The 13,505-nt window shown below is 33.4% G+C and overlaps 1 protein-coding gene across 6 annotated transcripts in view; it reads left to right on the top strand.

Annotated features, from left to right (window-relative positions):
- tbc1d22a (TBC1 domain family, member 22a) overlaps positions 1–13,505 on the top strand; it is a 217,078-nt gene that overhangs the window by 71,862 nt on the left and 131,711 nt on the right. For all 6 annotated transcript variants that reach the window (XM_088645042.1, XM_088645041.1, XM_088645038.1 and 3 more), the window contains one exon: positions 1,172–1,286. In XM_088645042.1, coding sequence (XP_088501168.1) covers positions 1,172–1,286 — 115 coding nt within the window. The remainder of the gene's footprint in view (positions 1–1,171; positions 1,287–13,505) is intronic.

The raw sequence follows: 13,505 nt of genomic DNA, 5'->3' as shown, positions 1-13,505 counted from the left end.
TAGAAATATACTTTTTACTTTTATAACTTTTTACTTATGGTTTCTGTTCACTTTACTCCTCATCAGTGACTTGTGTATGGTAGTGCAATGGGTGAAATTCTGAGTAGAGAATTATGGTGTGGTTTCTGCACCTACAGGATGTTCTGTGTGCAATGTAGTAGAGCACCTACACAGATAGGATATTATCAAAGTGTTAAACCATTTATTTGCCTATGGAATTACTGGACACGCTTGGTAGAATTACTCTTGCAATGCACACTTAGAACAGTGGGTGTGAGCATACTGGTTTACTGTTTATATATTTAAAACTATGTGACGGAAGAGAATACAAAAGAAAATGAGATTGAATTAAGATAACAAAAGGAATTGTATGTTTTATTTTGTCTTTAATGAAATGAACAAAACTTTTAAGCACAGAGCTTGTTATTGTTAGTTATCATCTAATGCATCGAAGAGGGGGCATACAGTTCTGAGCCTTGTACTTTAGGGAACATCAGATTAAATTTGTCTTGGTTCTATTATTTTTAAGGAATTTTGATTGCAATAATTTTGGTTGATTGCCGTTTTCTTAATTTAATAAATGTTCTATTAAAAATCATACTTTCGCTGCTTTGGCTGTAGTGCATTCTACTGTAAGCATTATACATTATGATAGATGCACTAATAGAACTGTTTTTATGTGCAAAAGAATTGTGAAAAATTTTGTCGAAACAAATAGTTTGTATTAACTGTATGAGGGTGCAGGTCCGATACTGTGTATACATTGCTATCTCATTTATATTTGAATACAGTCTTAGTAGTTACATTTTTTAGGAAGCGGTAGCTAGGAATAAGTGTATACTCATTGTTTCTGAAAATACATTTAACATTAAATGTAGCTTTCTGATTATCAAACTTTAGTCCTAGAAGATATCTACAGCAAAATGTAGTACAACAAAAAATGTATTGAATTTCAAGGAATACCATGAAAACATTTCCATTTGGTTTTCTGACCTGTACATTACATACTCTTACAACTGCATATCAATATCAATGCATTTAATATATATATATACTGTAGATAAAATCTTGGATGCAGATGCTGTGGTGCTTGAAAAGTTAACACAGTATTAACTCATCATTTTTTAGTTTGTTTTTGTTTATAATAACTTTTTCTTGTTATTGACAACAGATCTTTGAACGCATTCTCTTCATTTGGGCTATCCGACATCCAGCCAGTGGCTATGTGCAAGGAATAAATGACCTCGTCACTCCGTTCTTTGTCGTCTATGTTTTTGAATATATTGGTGAGTACATAAGACATTTTTTTCATTTTTATTTTACTCCTTTAAAATAGAAATAAGGACACTCAAAGCAAATGTCCTGCTATTAAAATAGTATTATTTTGAAACAGTTTCTAATAAGTCTATTTATCTTGTTGGAAGACTTCTATCCATGTTGTACATGGGTGAGACAAGCAGTGAAGTACATTATACCTTACACTTTACATTGTCATAAACAAAATATTTGTAAACATTTCAGAAAGTATTGCACATGCAGGTAATCTCCAATATCGTCTTAATCTATCACATTTGTTTTCACAGTAGTGAAACGTTTTTAGAAATTAAAGACATTTATAACCTAGCCCTGAAATTACATACAGCCCTACATGCTGATTTCATCAACCTTTAGCAGTAAAGTTAAAAACAAAGCACCACGAACTATGTATCATAAGAAACAAGAATCTTTTTCAAAAAAGTGTATTTCATATTCTGATTGGGCAACACAATCAATTTATGCCACAGAAAAAAAAGTGCTTTATTCAAAAACCACAAGCTGAGTATTTGTCAGTTTTATGTAAAAATATAATACCACAAAAGCAAAATAAAAAGCTAAATCGCAAAATATCAAATACCCAATGTCCTTACTGTTTAGCAGTGAAAATATTTTGAATTTTTTATCTTAAATGCAAGAAATGACAGGTCATAACGCAGGATTCAAAAAGTGTGATCCTTTGCAGTAAATTTAGCTGCTCCGATTGGTGCAACTAGCTGTCACTCAATGAATTCTGACCATTTAGAGATTTAGGGGAAGTTTATAGGTTTCCAGGGCAAATGCCAAAGTTTTATCTGTTTCCATTTATATGTCTACCTGCCAATCAAGTGAAGATCAATAATATTGAAACTTCTATTTTTAATTTTTTCCTAATTTTGTATTTTATTTTGGAAGGCTAAAACAACCATGTTAGGACATGGCATCATAAAACCTCATGCAGATTTTTTTTATCTCTGTTCTATTTGTCTGAATTTTTTTAATCTAAATTAAAGTAGTACACGTATTGGAGAATCCGTGTAAAACATTTTTGCATCCTACATGTGCTACTTGAAAAATAATTTATGAAGAATGCAAATAAAATGTGTTTGTTTTTTTCTGTTTTATTTTGGATGTTTCTTTCTAGTTTGTGTTGTGAATAGAAATTTATAAAAATGTGATGGTTCAGACTTGATGCCCATCTTATCTTGAATTTAATCTCTTAACCAGGCCTGTGCTGTCCATATTTTTCAAGATAATGCAAGATGTTTAAGGGCACATCCTTCCAGGTGGAAATGGCCTCTTTGAGGATGAAGGGCTTTAGTATTAGAAGAGGTTAAAAATGAAAATGGGATTTAACTTTCTCATGCACTGAATGTGTGAGTAATATGAGGAGATATGAGAATATGAGACATTGTTAAATGTTTGTTCTTTATTTTTGCAAGGGTAAAAAAGTGAAGCAAATAAAATAAAAAACCTTTGTTCTCTTCATAAGGTCTGTTTATCATTCATTGGTATGATACAGAAGCAGAAAGCAATATTTGGTTATGTCTCCTTCAAATGTGTTTCCTAAAGTTCCTTTGTAAGTAATCACCACTAAAGAGGTGTGTTGATACCTGTGTCGGTGAGCATTTATCAGAGTTAGAAAAATACTTTAGGGTATTTCATCACAGGTCCTGGATGCTCTGCATGCCCTCATTTAGATAGTGTCCCAACAACATGTCACTGGAAGGACATGATGTCCTTCACTAGCTGAGAGATTATCATTCATTTACAGATTTGCAAGGTGATGCTTTCCCCCTTTTGTTTCATTTTACTTTGTTCATCTTAGGGGGCCTTCCATTGCTAAGCAACTAATGATAGCTACTGCCTCAGACTCCCTAATCATCTCTTAAGTAGGATAGGACCCCACTCCTGAGAGGGCCTGCAGCTTATACCTCTTACCCCTTTATTTGATAGATAGTACAAATGCTGCTAATGATCCTGTAACAGCTGGATCTCTGTTTGCAGGCCCTTTCTTCCTGCTTAATTGAAAAAAAAATTAAACAAATGCATGTTTTAATGAAAGAAAGCAAGACTTTGAACAAGTTTGTTTCTTAAAATATTCTAAGATAATTGTAAATATATTTTGTGAAATTGTGTAGTAAAATTATGTACGTGTTTGTCCATGAATAACATTAAATACAACAGACTTTACATTATTCCTATATTCCATAGTCATTCACAACTTTTTATCTCCTAATAATAAAGAGATGTTCAGGCAATGAAAGGATGAAAATGTCTCCTGTCAATCACTCTACTTTATTAATTCAGTCTTGTTAGACAGTTTAATGCATCCAAAGTTTGGAACCTAAAGAATATTAAAAATGCAGAGCTTTTACTTTTTGGCCAATAAGGTAAAACATTATCTAATTCAAGTGGAATGCCGTTTTTTTGTTTTTTTTAATTTGATTTAATCAAATTCAGTCTCATTGTAAGATTCTCAAAAGGTTCTGACATCTTTGTTGTCAAGCCAATATTTGTAGATACATTTTGAAGGAACAAGCTCACAAACCTTCAAAGGAAATGGAGAGACACTTAACATAGAGTTTTGATGTATTGTTTCCAGCAGACAGTAGATTTTTGCTTTCATGAGCTAGAATCTGAAGTACTGTCTAATGATATATTTGGCAGAAGCTGTCAGAGGATTGGAACAAGTGACTTAAGAATAGGAAATATTAGTGTTCACAAAGGATAAAACACAAAATGTCAACACACATAGTGGCATTTCTCTGCAGTAAAATGTAGAACCTGCCATTCTGCTGCATGTAGAAGTAGATAGTGATGTATATGATAAATCATAGTCAAATTCCAAGCAATGCAAGAAAACTATTAATTCCCATCAGAACATAGCTATCCACTTCTTATTTTCGATAATTTAGTTTACTTTTATTTTACTTTTTTCACATTAAATTTTTTTCATGATTTTAGAAAGCATTAAATTTTTAATTCTAAAAACAGGATTGATTAAATTGTTCTTGATGTTACTTTTAAAGCAGTGATTAAACAACTGTTAAAGAAAATTGTTGTGTTGGCTCCTTTTCATCTGCCTTAACTTAAAAAAGACAATTTTCTGAGTGATCTGCTGGGATTAAGAATATTTGATTTTAAAGGAACAATGTTTAACTCAAATCACATTGTAAGATAGGAGATTTGAGATGTACTGTGCTGCAATATGTAATTAAGAAATAATGGAGTTTATAAATGAATGAAAGAGATGCTGAAATCTGACCTAGATATATTTTTTTGTTTCTGATTGAAATGCACCATACTTTGAATATTCAGGTGTGTCCACTAGATACAGTAATCATACAGGAGATTACAGACACCTTCAGGCTGGCATATGTCTCATCCTCTGTCCGGTTACAATCCTAGATGCAAGGAAAATGTGTTAGGGGTAAGATCTGTGTAAGATATTGACTTCCAGATAACAACATTTGCATATTCCTAATTATTCGTACAGGAATCGCTGTCATGCTTACATTATCTCCTGAGAGTACAAGTGAAGAAATAGAGCACTAGTCAAATACCTGTCTTGCAACACTTCATTGGTTCTCTGTATTCTTGTAGGTGTGCAGTGTATGTTTGAATTAGGTGAGATTTAACAGAAGGACCTAGTTAAAGCCTGCAAAAGCCTTTTCATTTACATCATTAGGTTGTGGAAATCATTATTTTACATTAGCAACAGCTAAGTAAATTTAATTCCTTCGTTTGAAGCCCAGGGAGCAAGCTCTGGAGCAAGCAAGAACTTGAGGGTTTGCGTTCCTATTGTGATCAACTTCTGAAGACCTTAAGATGCATGAACTAATACTACAAATGAAGCAATTATAAATTGGTAATAAAAGTGGCATTGTTTACTGGTCTTAATCTTCACAACCACGAGAGAGCATGATAATGCAAAATAAAAAAGAAATCAGTTTTCTTTTTATCCTGTAGACTTTTTAGCATTCACTGCATGAATGGCATTGTGCTACAGAAGTTGTAATTAGTGCTGCACTGGCAAGAGGACTAAATTCTCATAGCCTATAGGGATCTGCAAGAGCACTAATGCATGGAATTTATTGTGAGCTAAATATCATTGATGCAGTAAGCCTTTCACATATTCCAATTATCAAGGTGTAAATTAATGTTTGAATCATGGGGAAGTGGAAGATGTGTGTTGTGATCATCAGAATTATAAATGGAAGATTTTCCTTCACAGAGCTGTTATATTAAACATCTTTGCTCTTTTTTCTTGTTTTTGTATCATAAGTGGTGTGACATTTCAGCATAACACCATAAGACAGGTGTTAAAAGCACCTTTTACTTTAAAACTATAAGTGAAATTGAGAGATTTTTAAAATGCATAATAAAGGTAAAGTTAATTAAAAACAGTTGATACTTTGAAAAGATTTTTTTTTCTGAGTTCTGTGGTTTTGCAGATTTTTCTTAATTGGTAAAACGTGTAATGTTAGCACTTGATAAGTAATCATTCCAAAGCAGTCATGATCCTTGTTTACAATTCTGAAAACTATCTTGTTGCAGAATTCTTTGGTGTTCTGTCTTTGATTTAGAGGTGTGAGACTTACACTGTCGTAAAGAACCAAGAAACAAATGAAAGGATGTTTTCTTGAACCTAAAAGGATTCTTGGGCCATTTAGTTCAAATAGCATCCAATTTAATGAGCTGTGTTATTTCTAAATGGGGGACTGATGAAGACGTGAGTTCCAATTAATGGATGTTCATGTTGAGTGTCTGAAAAGAGAAGGCTTGAATGTCAGAGTGGAAGAACACTCCTACTTTTGGTTTCCATCAGAAGCTAACTGCCTCTTCTAATTTTTTATAACTTGCATTACACTTGAATAAGATTGTTTGTTTCAGTTAAATAATACCGTTTGTTTCTCGCTTTTGTAATGCATGCTTTTAATTTCTAAAAATATGACGACTTGATTAAACAGTCCATAAGGTAAGAATTGTACAAGAAAACTGTTGTGTACCAAAATCTTTGGATCTAATCCATCTCAATTAACTTAAAGGCAAAGTAATGTATAAAAGATTAAATGTCTTGATTCATGGTGTGGTATATATGAGTGATTTTAATTAGAGATAAAATGTTTGTTAGGATATTCTTAAAACCATGTTTATGGGATGACCCCATATTGATTACAGCACTTATGTTTTCCAGACAGTTCCATTTATCAGTGCTTTTCTTGAAGTATGGTAAATAAAAAAAAAAACACTAATGTCTGAGTAAGAAATGGAAAACATGAAGGGAGAATGCTTTAGAAACAGGAGAGAAAGACAAGGTATAAGATTTCCCATGCTGCATGGCTGTTTAGATGACGTAATCTCCCTATTAAGTCATCCTGAGAGGAAGAACTTTATATCCCATTTTACTGTATCTCATGAACTGATTCTTGGGTTTGATGTGAATTCAGCAAGTACACACAGTGGTTATGAGAGAACTTAAACATGTTTGGATCAAGAGGGGACTATTAGGTCCACCTTACTCATTTGATTTCTAGTAGTTTATTAAGAGAGAACCTCATGCAGCCATTTGGTAGAAGAAGCCAAAGTTTCAGCTTCAACAACGTGGCTGAATATCTTGTTCCACACAGCTCTTTGTGTAAAGAATTGCCTCTTCTTCTTGCTTTACAACGTTCTTCCCCAAACTTTCCGGTTGTATTCACTGGTTCGTGTTTCACAGTTGATTCTGAAGAAATCCAGTGGGTTGACTTTGTCAGTGCCTTTGAAGCTTTTGACTGGTTGAATAAGAAAAAACGGTTCTTGTTTGTAATGCAGGAAGCCCTAGAACCATAAGAACCATGTAGAACTTACACATTAAAGTCTGAATAAAATGTCTTGTTTCATGTATTTTCACCTGCAATTTACTTGCATCTGTAATGTTTCGCTATTGTTTTTATATGGTGCAACATATTTTCGTTAATTGAGTTAATTATAGGTTTCACCATATATCTATTCACCTACATTAATGGTATGAAAAAAGGTATGTGTATGCCTATGTAACAGGGCTCGTGCACGGATCTGAGCTGCACTAGTCACAGATAGACATGGGTAGTGGAATTGAATATTGTAAGAAAGAGTTTCCTGAAAAATATGGATCATGCATTCATTAAGCAAATAACATTGCAAATTGTTTAGGGTTATGTTTACAAATGTTGGACAGGCCTTGTTATGGTTAGCATGGCTGCAGGAGGAGACAGAGTTTACAAAAATGTTCCAGAGAGCATGATAACAGTCAGGTTGCAGTGCACAAACCACTGATCACACCTGACAATGCATTTTTGTGAGTCCAGTGGTACAAAGAGCACAACAATGGATTACTGAGCAGTGGAGAATTGTGATATGGTCTGATGAATCATCTTTCACCATTTTCTTGATAAGTGAACTAGTGTACATGTGGTCCCAACATAAAGAATTCTACAGCCCTGATGTACAATCCAACAATGTTGGAACAGAGTTCTGGAGGTTCTGTAATGTTATGGCTCACATTTTACTGGCTTGAGTTGGGTGCACCCATTCACTTAGAAGGAAAGGTTGATGCTAATAAATAATGGTACTGAGTGGTCGTCTTTATCTCATTTCTGCTGGGTGGGGTGCTTCCGGGATGATAACACACACATACACAGAGCACATGTTTTTCACCTAGTAGTATGAATCTGATTGCATGGCATGACACTGATGTTACACATACGTCATGGCTTTCTCAGTTACAAGGTTTGAACCCAGTCAGGCCTTCATTGCATATTCTAGAAAGACACAGCAGTATTCTCCTTCATCTTATTTTTATTGTCCATTTTCTATCTGGGACAATAAAAGTAAGTGTCAACCTGGCCTGACTTCAATAACTTTGTAGTGGAAGAATGGCGCTGCATCCCTCCTGCAGAAAGCCAGATATTTGTAGACTCTTATAGCTGGTGTGCTGGCCATATGTGGTGGCCCAGTGCCCTATTAAGTGACGTCACAAGGATGATTTCATTGTTTTATCCTCTACTTGTTACTATGTCTTTACGTGACATATAGCAGATGGAGGGATGACAATAATAGATATCTGTAATACTGCATTTATGGAAGATATAGTTCAAGTAGGTAGCTGTGTCAGCATGCAAAGCAACAAGTTAAAGGTCTATTTCATGCTGAAAAGAGAAGAAAGGAAACACAACATTTCGACTGTAGAGCCTCCTTCGGGTGTGAGGGATTTATGGCGGATGTGCATTTCTTTACATGAACTAATCACTAAGCTAATTTTACAGTATGGATTTGAATAGAGAGTATGAAGACTGACAACAAGGTGTGTTATTTTGGGAATGATCTAACTAGTTTACTGCCATATGCTTATTTCAAAGACAGTATGTTATACAATGTGATGAGCAATGTATTTTGCCTTTTAGCTTGCAAGAAATTTCTCCTTGCAATTGAGTTTTCTCTTAAGGCACATTTGATGTAGTTTTAGGTGACAATGATATATGCTCTCTGAGTATTAAATATTGTTTTAACATGCAAGAGAAAAGTAAGTCATTTATGCTTCAGAGTGCTTTCTTTAAATGTAGTTTAAAAGTAGGACCTCGCACTTCCATTCTCTACATTTGTTATTTAAAGTAAAAACAAAAACTTTAAAACCTAAAGGAGGGTCATGTTAACTATGTCAAAGTAAAGAACAATGCCTCTGCTTTCTGGGATAATTCTAAACAGCCTTTAATAAACTTTAAATCTGACAGCTATTAATTTTTTAATGTGCTTTGTAACTTTATATTCATGTGTGATATATTTTTTATTTTTATTTGAGTGAGACAAGTTGAATGGCTTCCTTTAATGTGCAAATGTTTTCACACATTCTTATGTTTTGTCTTACTACAGCCCTGTTAACAGAATGAAATGATGAGGACTGTGCAATCTGTCATCCAAAGTGCACACTGTCGAGGCCATCCACATACTATTCACACTGTGAGCCACATAGTACCCATAGCAGAGTTAGTATTTAATAGAGGCATGTGTACCACTATACATTAAATGGGAAATATCCCAGGTCTGTTTATTTTTCTTACCTCTTACCTTAAAAGAGATCATTGTTTCAACATGGTAATGTGATGTTTATTTTTTCATATAGTTTTCTCAAACTATATGAACTCTAAACTATTTCTCTAAACTATTTCTCTACCATCAAATCTGAATTATGACCCTACATCTACCCCATGCACTGAGGTTACTGTCAGAATATGGAAAATTTCTGACAAACGTACCATCACTTTGAAACTTTTAGATGAAAAAATCAATAGAATATGGGAATGGACTGGAGTCCTGTCTAGGATTCACCCTGCCTTGCACCTGTTGCTTGCGAGGATAAGCTCTAGCTCCCCCGTGACCCTGAACTGGATACAGTTGTTAGAAAATGGATGGGTGGATCAATATCAAAATCAATACTTTTTCCTAGACCATAAACCTTGCATTTTTATCAATAGTTATTAGTATATTGAACAATACTTTCATAATTTCTTTCTTCATTATTAAAATGCTTAAAAAACGCACAAGAAAAATAACACTACTTTAATATGGATGCTTCCTGCACATTTCACAAAAGGTATCATTATGTATCGTCCAGTTGATTCTTTTGCCTAGATTAAGCAAAATTATGTGTTGGCTGTAAGGTTTTTGAAGTTTGACTGAGAAAGCTTTAAGATCATATTACATTTAATCTTATCTTGGATAAATCATGCACCGCGAGAGCCAGTGAAAGAGGAATTTGAGTAATGATAGTAGCAAAATGGTGTTGAACACAAGCCAAGGGACTTCTGCAGGTGTCAAAATTAAAGAATTATGAAGGAGTTGAAAGCTAATTGCAATTAATGTAATTATGAGGGGAGAAATGTACTCCAAAGGGAGCTGCATACTTTAGTTCTGGCATGTGCTCTCTTCATGGTTTCCCAGTGGTCTTCGTATAGTTATAATTAATGATCCTCATCTAACCATGTTGAGAAGGCTCTAAGGAGGTGGTGCTCACAAGGGCCTCAGTTTCTTCAAAGTTTTCTTGCAGTGGTACAGGCATCTTCTAATTATGCCTGACATGTGAGTGACACTAAAACTAGGATATTTAATTATAAAAATGGTATTAAGAAGAAAGTATGATCACCTCTAAGCAGCAACACTTTCATATTTTTTTCCTTCAGGCACCTAGAATAATATTAAACTATTCCATTACTGTTAATATAAGAAATGTATAACAAATTGATATTTCATAATGGACTGCTTTTGGTTTTATAGTCAAATTTATTTTATTTTTCACTTTGGATTTGCATATTTTATGTTTACCTTTTTTTATTTCAGAATAAAAAAAACTGAAATCAATTACTATTAACTATCCATTATTATCCATAACAATCAAATAACTTGGAAAATTCAAGGCAATGTAAGTGAGCCTATATGTCCTGCAATTGGTGGGATGAAAATTAAAGAGCCGCGGGGAGTGTAAATCTAACCTATGACTACCATGAATCTAATGCTTCTTCAAGTTTTCTTTTCTTTACAATAATATAATGTGAGATTTTGCAAAGAAAGTTTTTCAAAATTATTTTTCTTTTATTACTTGGATTTGAAAACACAAATCTCTATACTGTATGCAATATAACTTGATAATTTATATATTATTTATTTTTTCTTAAATACATCTTTACTATAATCAGATATCTCAGAGTAGCCATCAAAGACATCAGGAACAACTCTTACGAGAATATGCCACTATTGTATCTTCTATTTTAGTGCTGCCATTTTTTATTGTGTGTTCAGAGAGCATGGCTTAAAGTAAGCTTCTGATTAAATCCTTCACACCATGCAGTTATTCCTTTGTTTCATCTTTGATACAAAACAATTTTCTAAGCAAAAGTAAGCTTATCAGAAACAGATTAATGTATTCTCTATGTCTGATATCACTAACAGTTCTTATTTGTAAAGCAAGATAACAAATCTTGTAATGTGTAATACATCCTCACTTTCCCTCCTGAAAGTGTTACTTTGAAAACACACATTTTCTGTCACATCTTCACTTCGCAGGCTGCTAAATATTGCAGTGTCTATGTATAAATGGTAAAATGCAAATCTGACTAGCCAAGTTTAATGTTGTATTTTGGGTATTTTTATCCATGTGAGCTGAATGAGAAATTTTAAACAAAAAAATGCCACATACTTCTTCACTAAAATATACACACATACTCATGCTGTCTGCACACATGTGTGGCCAAGCTGTTTTAATAAAGATCAGTAATTAACTTTCAAATTGTATCTATAGGTACAAGATTTTGCAGTTGCAATGTGGATACAGAATCATAAAGAAAAATGTTTCCATTTGTACATAAACAGAAAGCCAATGATCTAAAGAGATAGAAACATAAAGTTAATGACCACCATCATCACTTATTTAAATGAACCACCTAGGGTACAGTGAGCACCACAAATTTTAATTTGCCATGTAATATACTAGACACTCATTAAAATTACTGATTCCTGTTAGTGGGCTATTAAGAAAATATCTTTGGGTAGTCATCTGAGATTAAGTAATGTGAAGAATTGAATTTTTTGTTTTTTTAATCCTTGCATACTCTTTCTGCGTAAAACGTAAACATCTATGCTTAAGCTTTGTTTGTTCATCTTTCAATATATTTAATTAAAAATACCTGTTTTCCATGACAGTACAATCTCTGTAGAATTTTACATTTAAAGTTATGCGTTTACTTTCAGAAAATGGAGAATGTAATTCATATGAAAAAAAACATTGAAAATTGTCCTTTGAATGCATTTATCTCTGTTTGCCTTGGACAAAGTTAATGTGCTTGTTTAGCAGTGCAGAATTAAAAAAAGCAAAATGTCAAGACCTTGTGGGGTCTTGGTACAGTATATTACCCTGGGTTTGCCTGCCACAGAGATCAGTTTTAAGAGTTTAGTTTTCATCTGTATTGGTATACCTTGTGCTTTCACTTCTATTAGTAGAGATTAGATCCATCTTGTATTGGGGCTTGCAACAAAGTCCACATAACAACTACATTACTGTTATATGTCAAAGGTGATGTACAGCTGAGATCTGCCCCTTTTATTTGTCCTTTCTTTTTATTTCCCTTTTTAAAATGTTAGAAAACATTTAGTTTCCTCGTGTGATGACACAACAAGTAGTACTGTTAAGAATTACTTGGAATCCATAGGAATAAATCTCTTCCATAACTAAATGGCAAAAACTTACAAATTTAACTACAAATTAAGTTAAAAATTTGAATAATTACAAAAGCTGTAGTCTTTTATGACTTAGTCATTAAAAATTAAACCGATTTTCCTAGACGATGATACTATCAGTGTTCATACAAACTAAATTTCAAATAAAAAATAATGAAATAATATACCTCATTAGAACATTTTTCTGCTAGAAAATCATAGATTACATTTTTTTATAATGGGGCACTTGAGCATGATTACAATAATTAGCCTGATAATGTTTTCTTTACCTACCTCATGTATTTAACAAAAGCACATAATAAAACTTTACTAAAACTAATTATAAATATATTACTGAAATACCTTTAATTAGTTATTTGCATAGAGCTTTAAAATGAAGGTGGGTCACATACAGAGAATTAACATGTTTCATATTACTCATTATTAGCTCATTTTAAGCATAGTCCCAAGGGGTTTGTTTTCTTGATATGCTGTGGTACACTGTTTTTTTTCACTTCTAACTACCATTTCTCAATATGCTGTGGTAGTACTGGGGCATTTTATAAAAGTGGACAACTGTATTCTACAGTTTTGAAGCTAAAGTTCCCATGACATTTTTTATGGTAATCGACTAGCCTCACATGAATGACTGCTTTATATTTTACATCTGGCTTACTAGATCATAGAGGGCTTTCCTGTAACTCTTTTTCTTGTCAGCAGGCTGTTGAGAGGTGACATTTGTAAGACGTTATTGCTCATGGGGAGTGCAACCCACACTGTTGAAGCATTTGGTAGTCAACTGTCCCTATTGCCCTGCCTTTGATTCCTTATCAAAGCATTCCATCATCACTTGACTTTCTGTATGCATATTCCTACGATGCATATAAAGTAGAAGCAGATTTCTGCTTGTTCTAGTAACTTGGCTGATCAATATATATGGGAACACTCAAGCTCACATAACACCCACTTTGGTACCTGTTATT

This window comes from Lepisosteus platostomus, chromosome 9, assembly GCF_059453375.1.
Source record: "Lepisosteus platostomus isolate fLepPlt1 chromosome 9, fLepPlt1.hap1, whole genome shotgun sequence".
Classification (NCBI taxonomy): domain Eukaryota; kingdom Metazoa; phylum Chordata; class Actinopteri; order Semionotiformes; family Lepisosteidae; genus Lepisosteus; species Lepisosteus platostomus.
The sequence above is the reverse complement of the archived record's forward strand: the minus strand, read 5'-3'. Positions and strand labels throughout refer to the sequence as shown.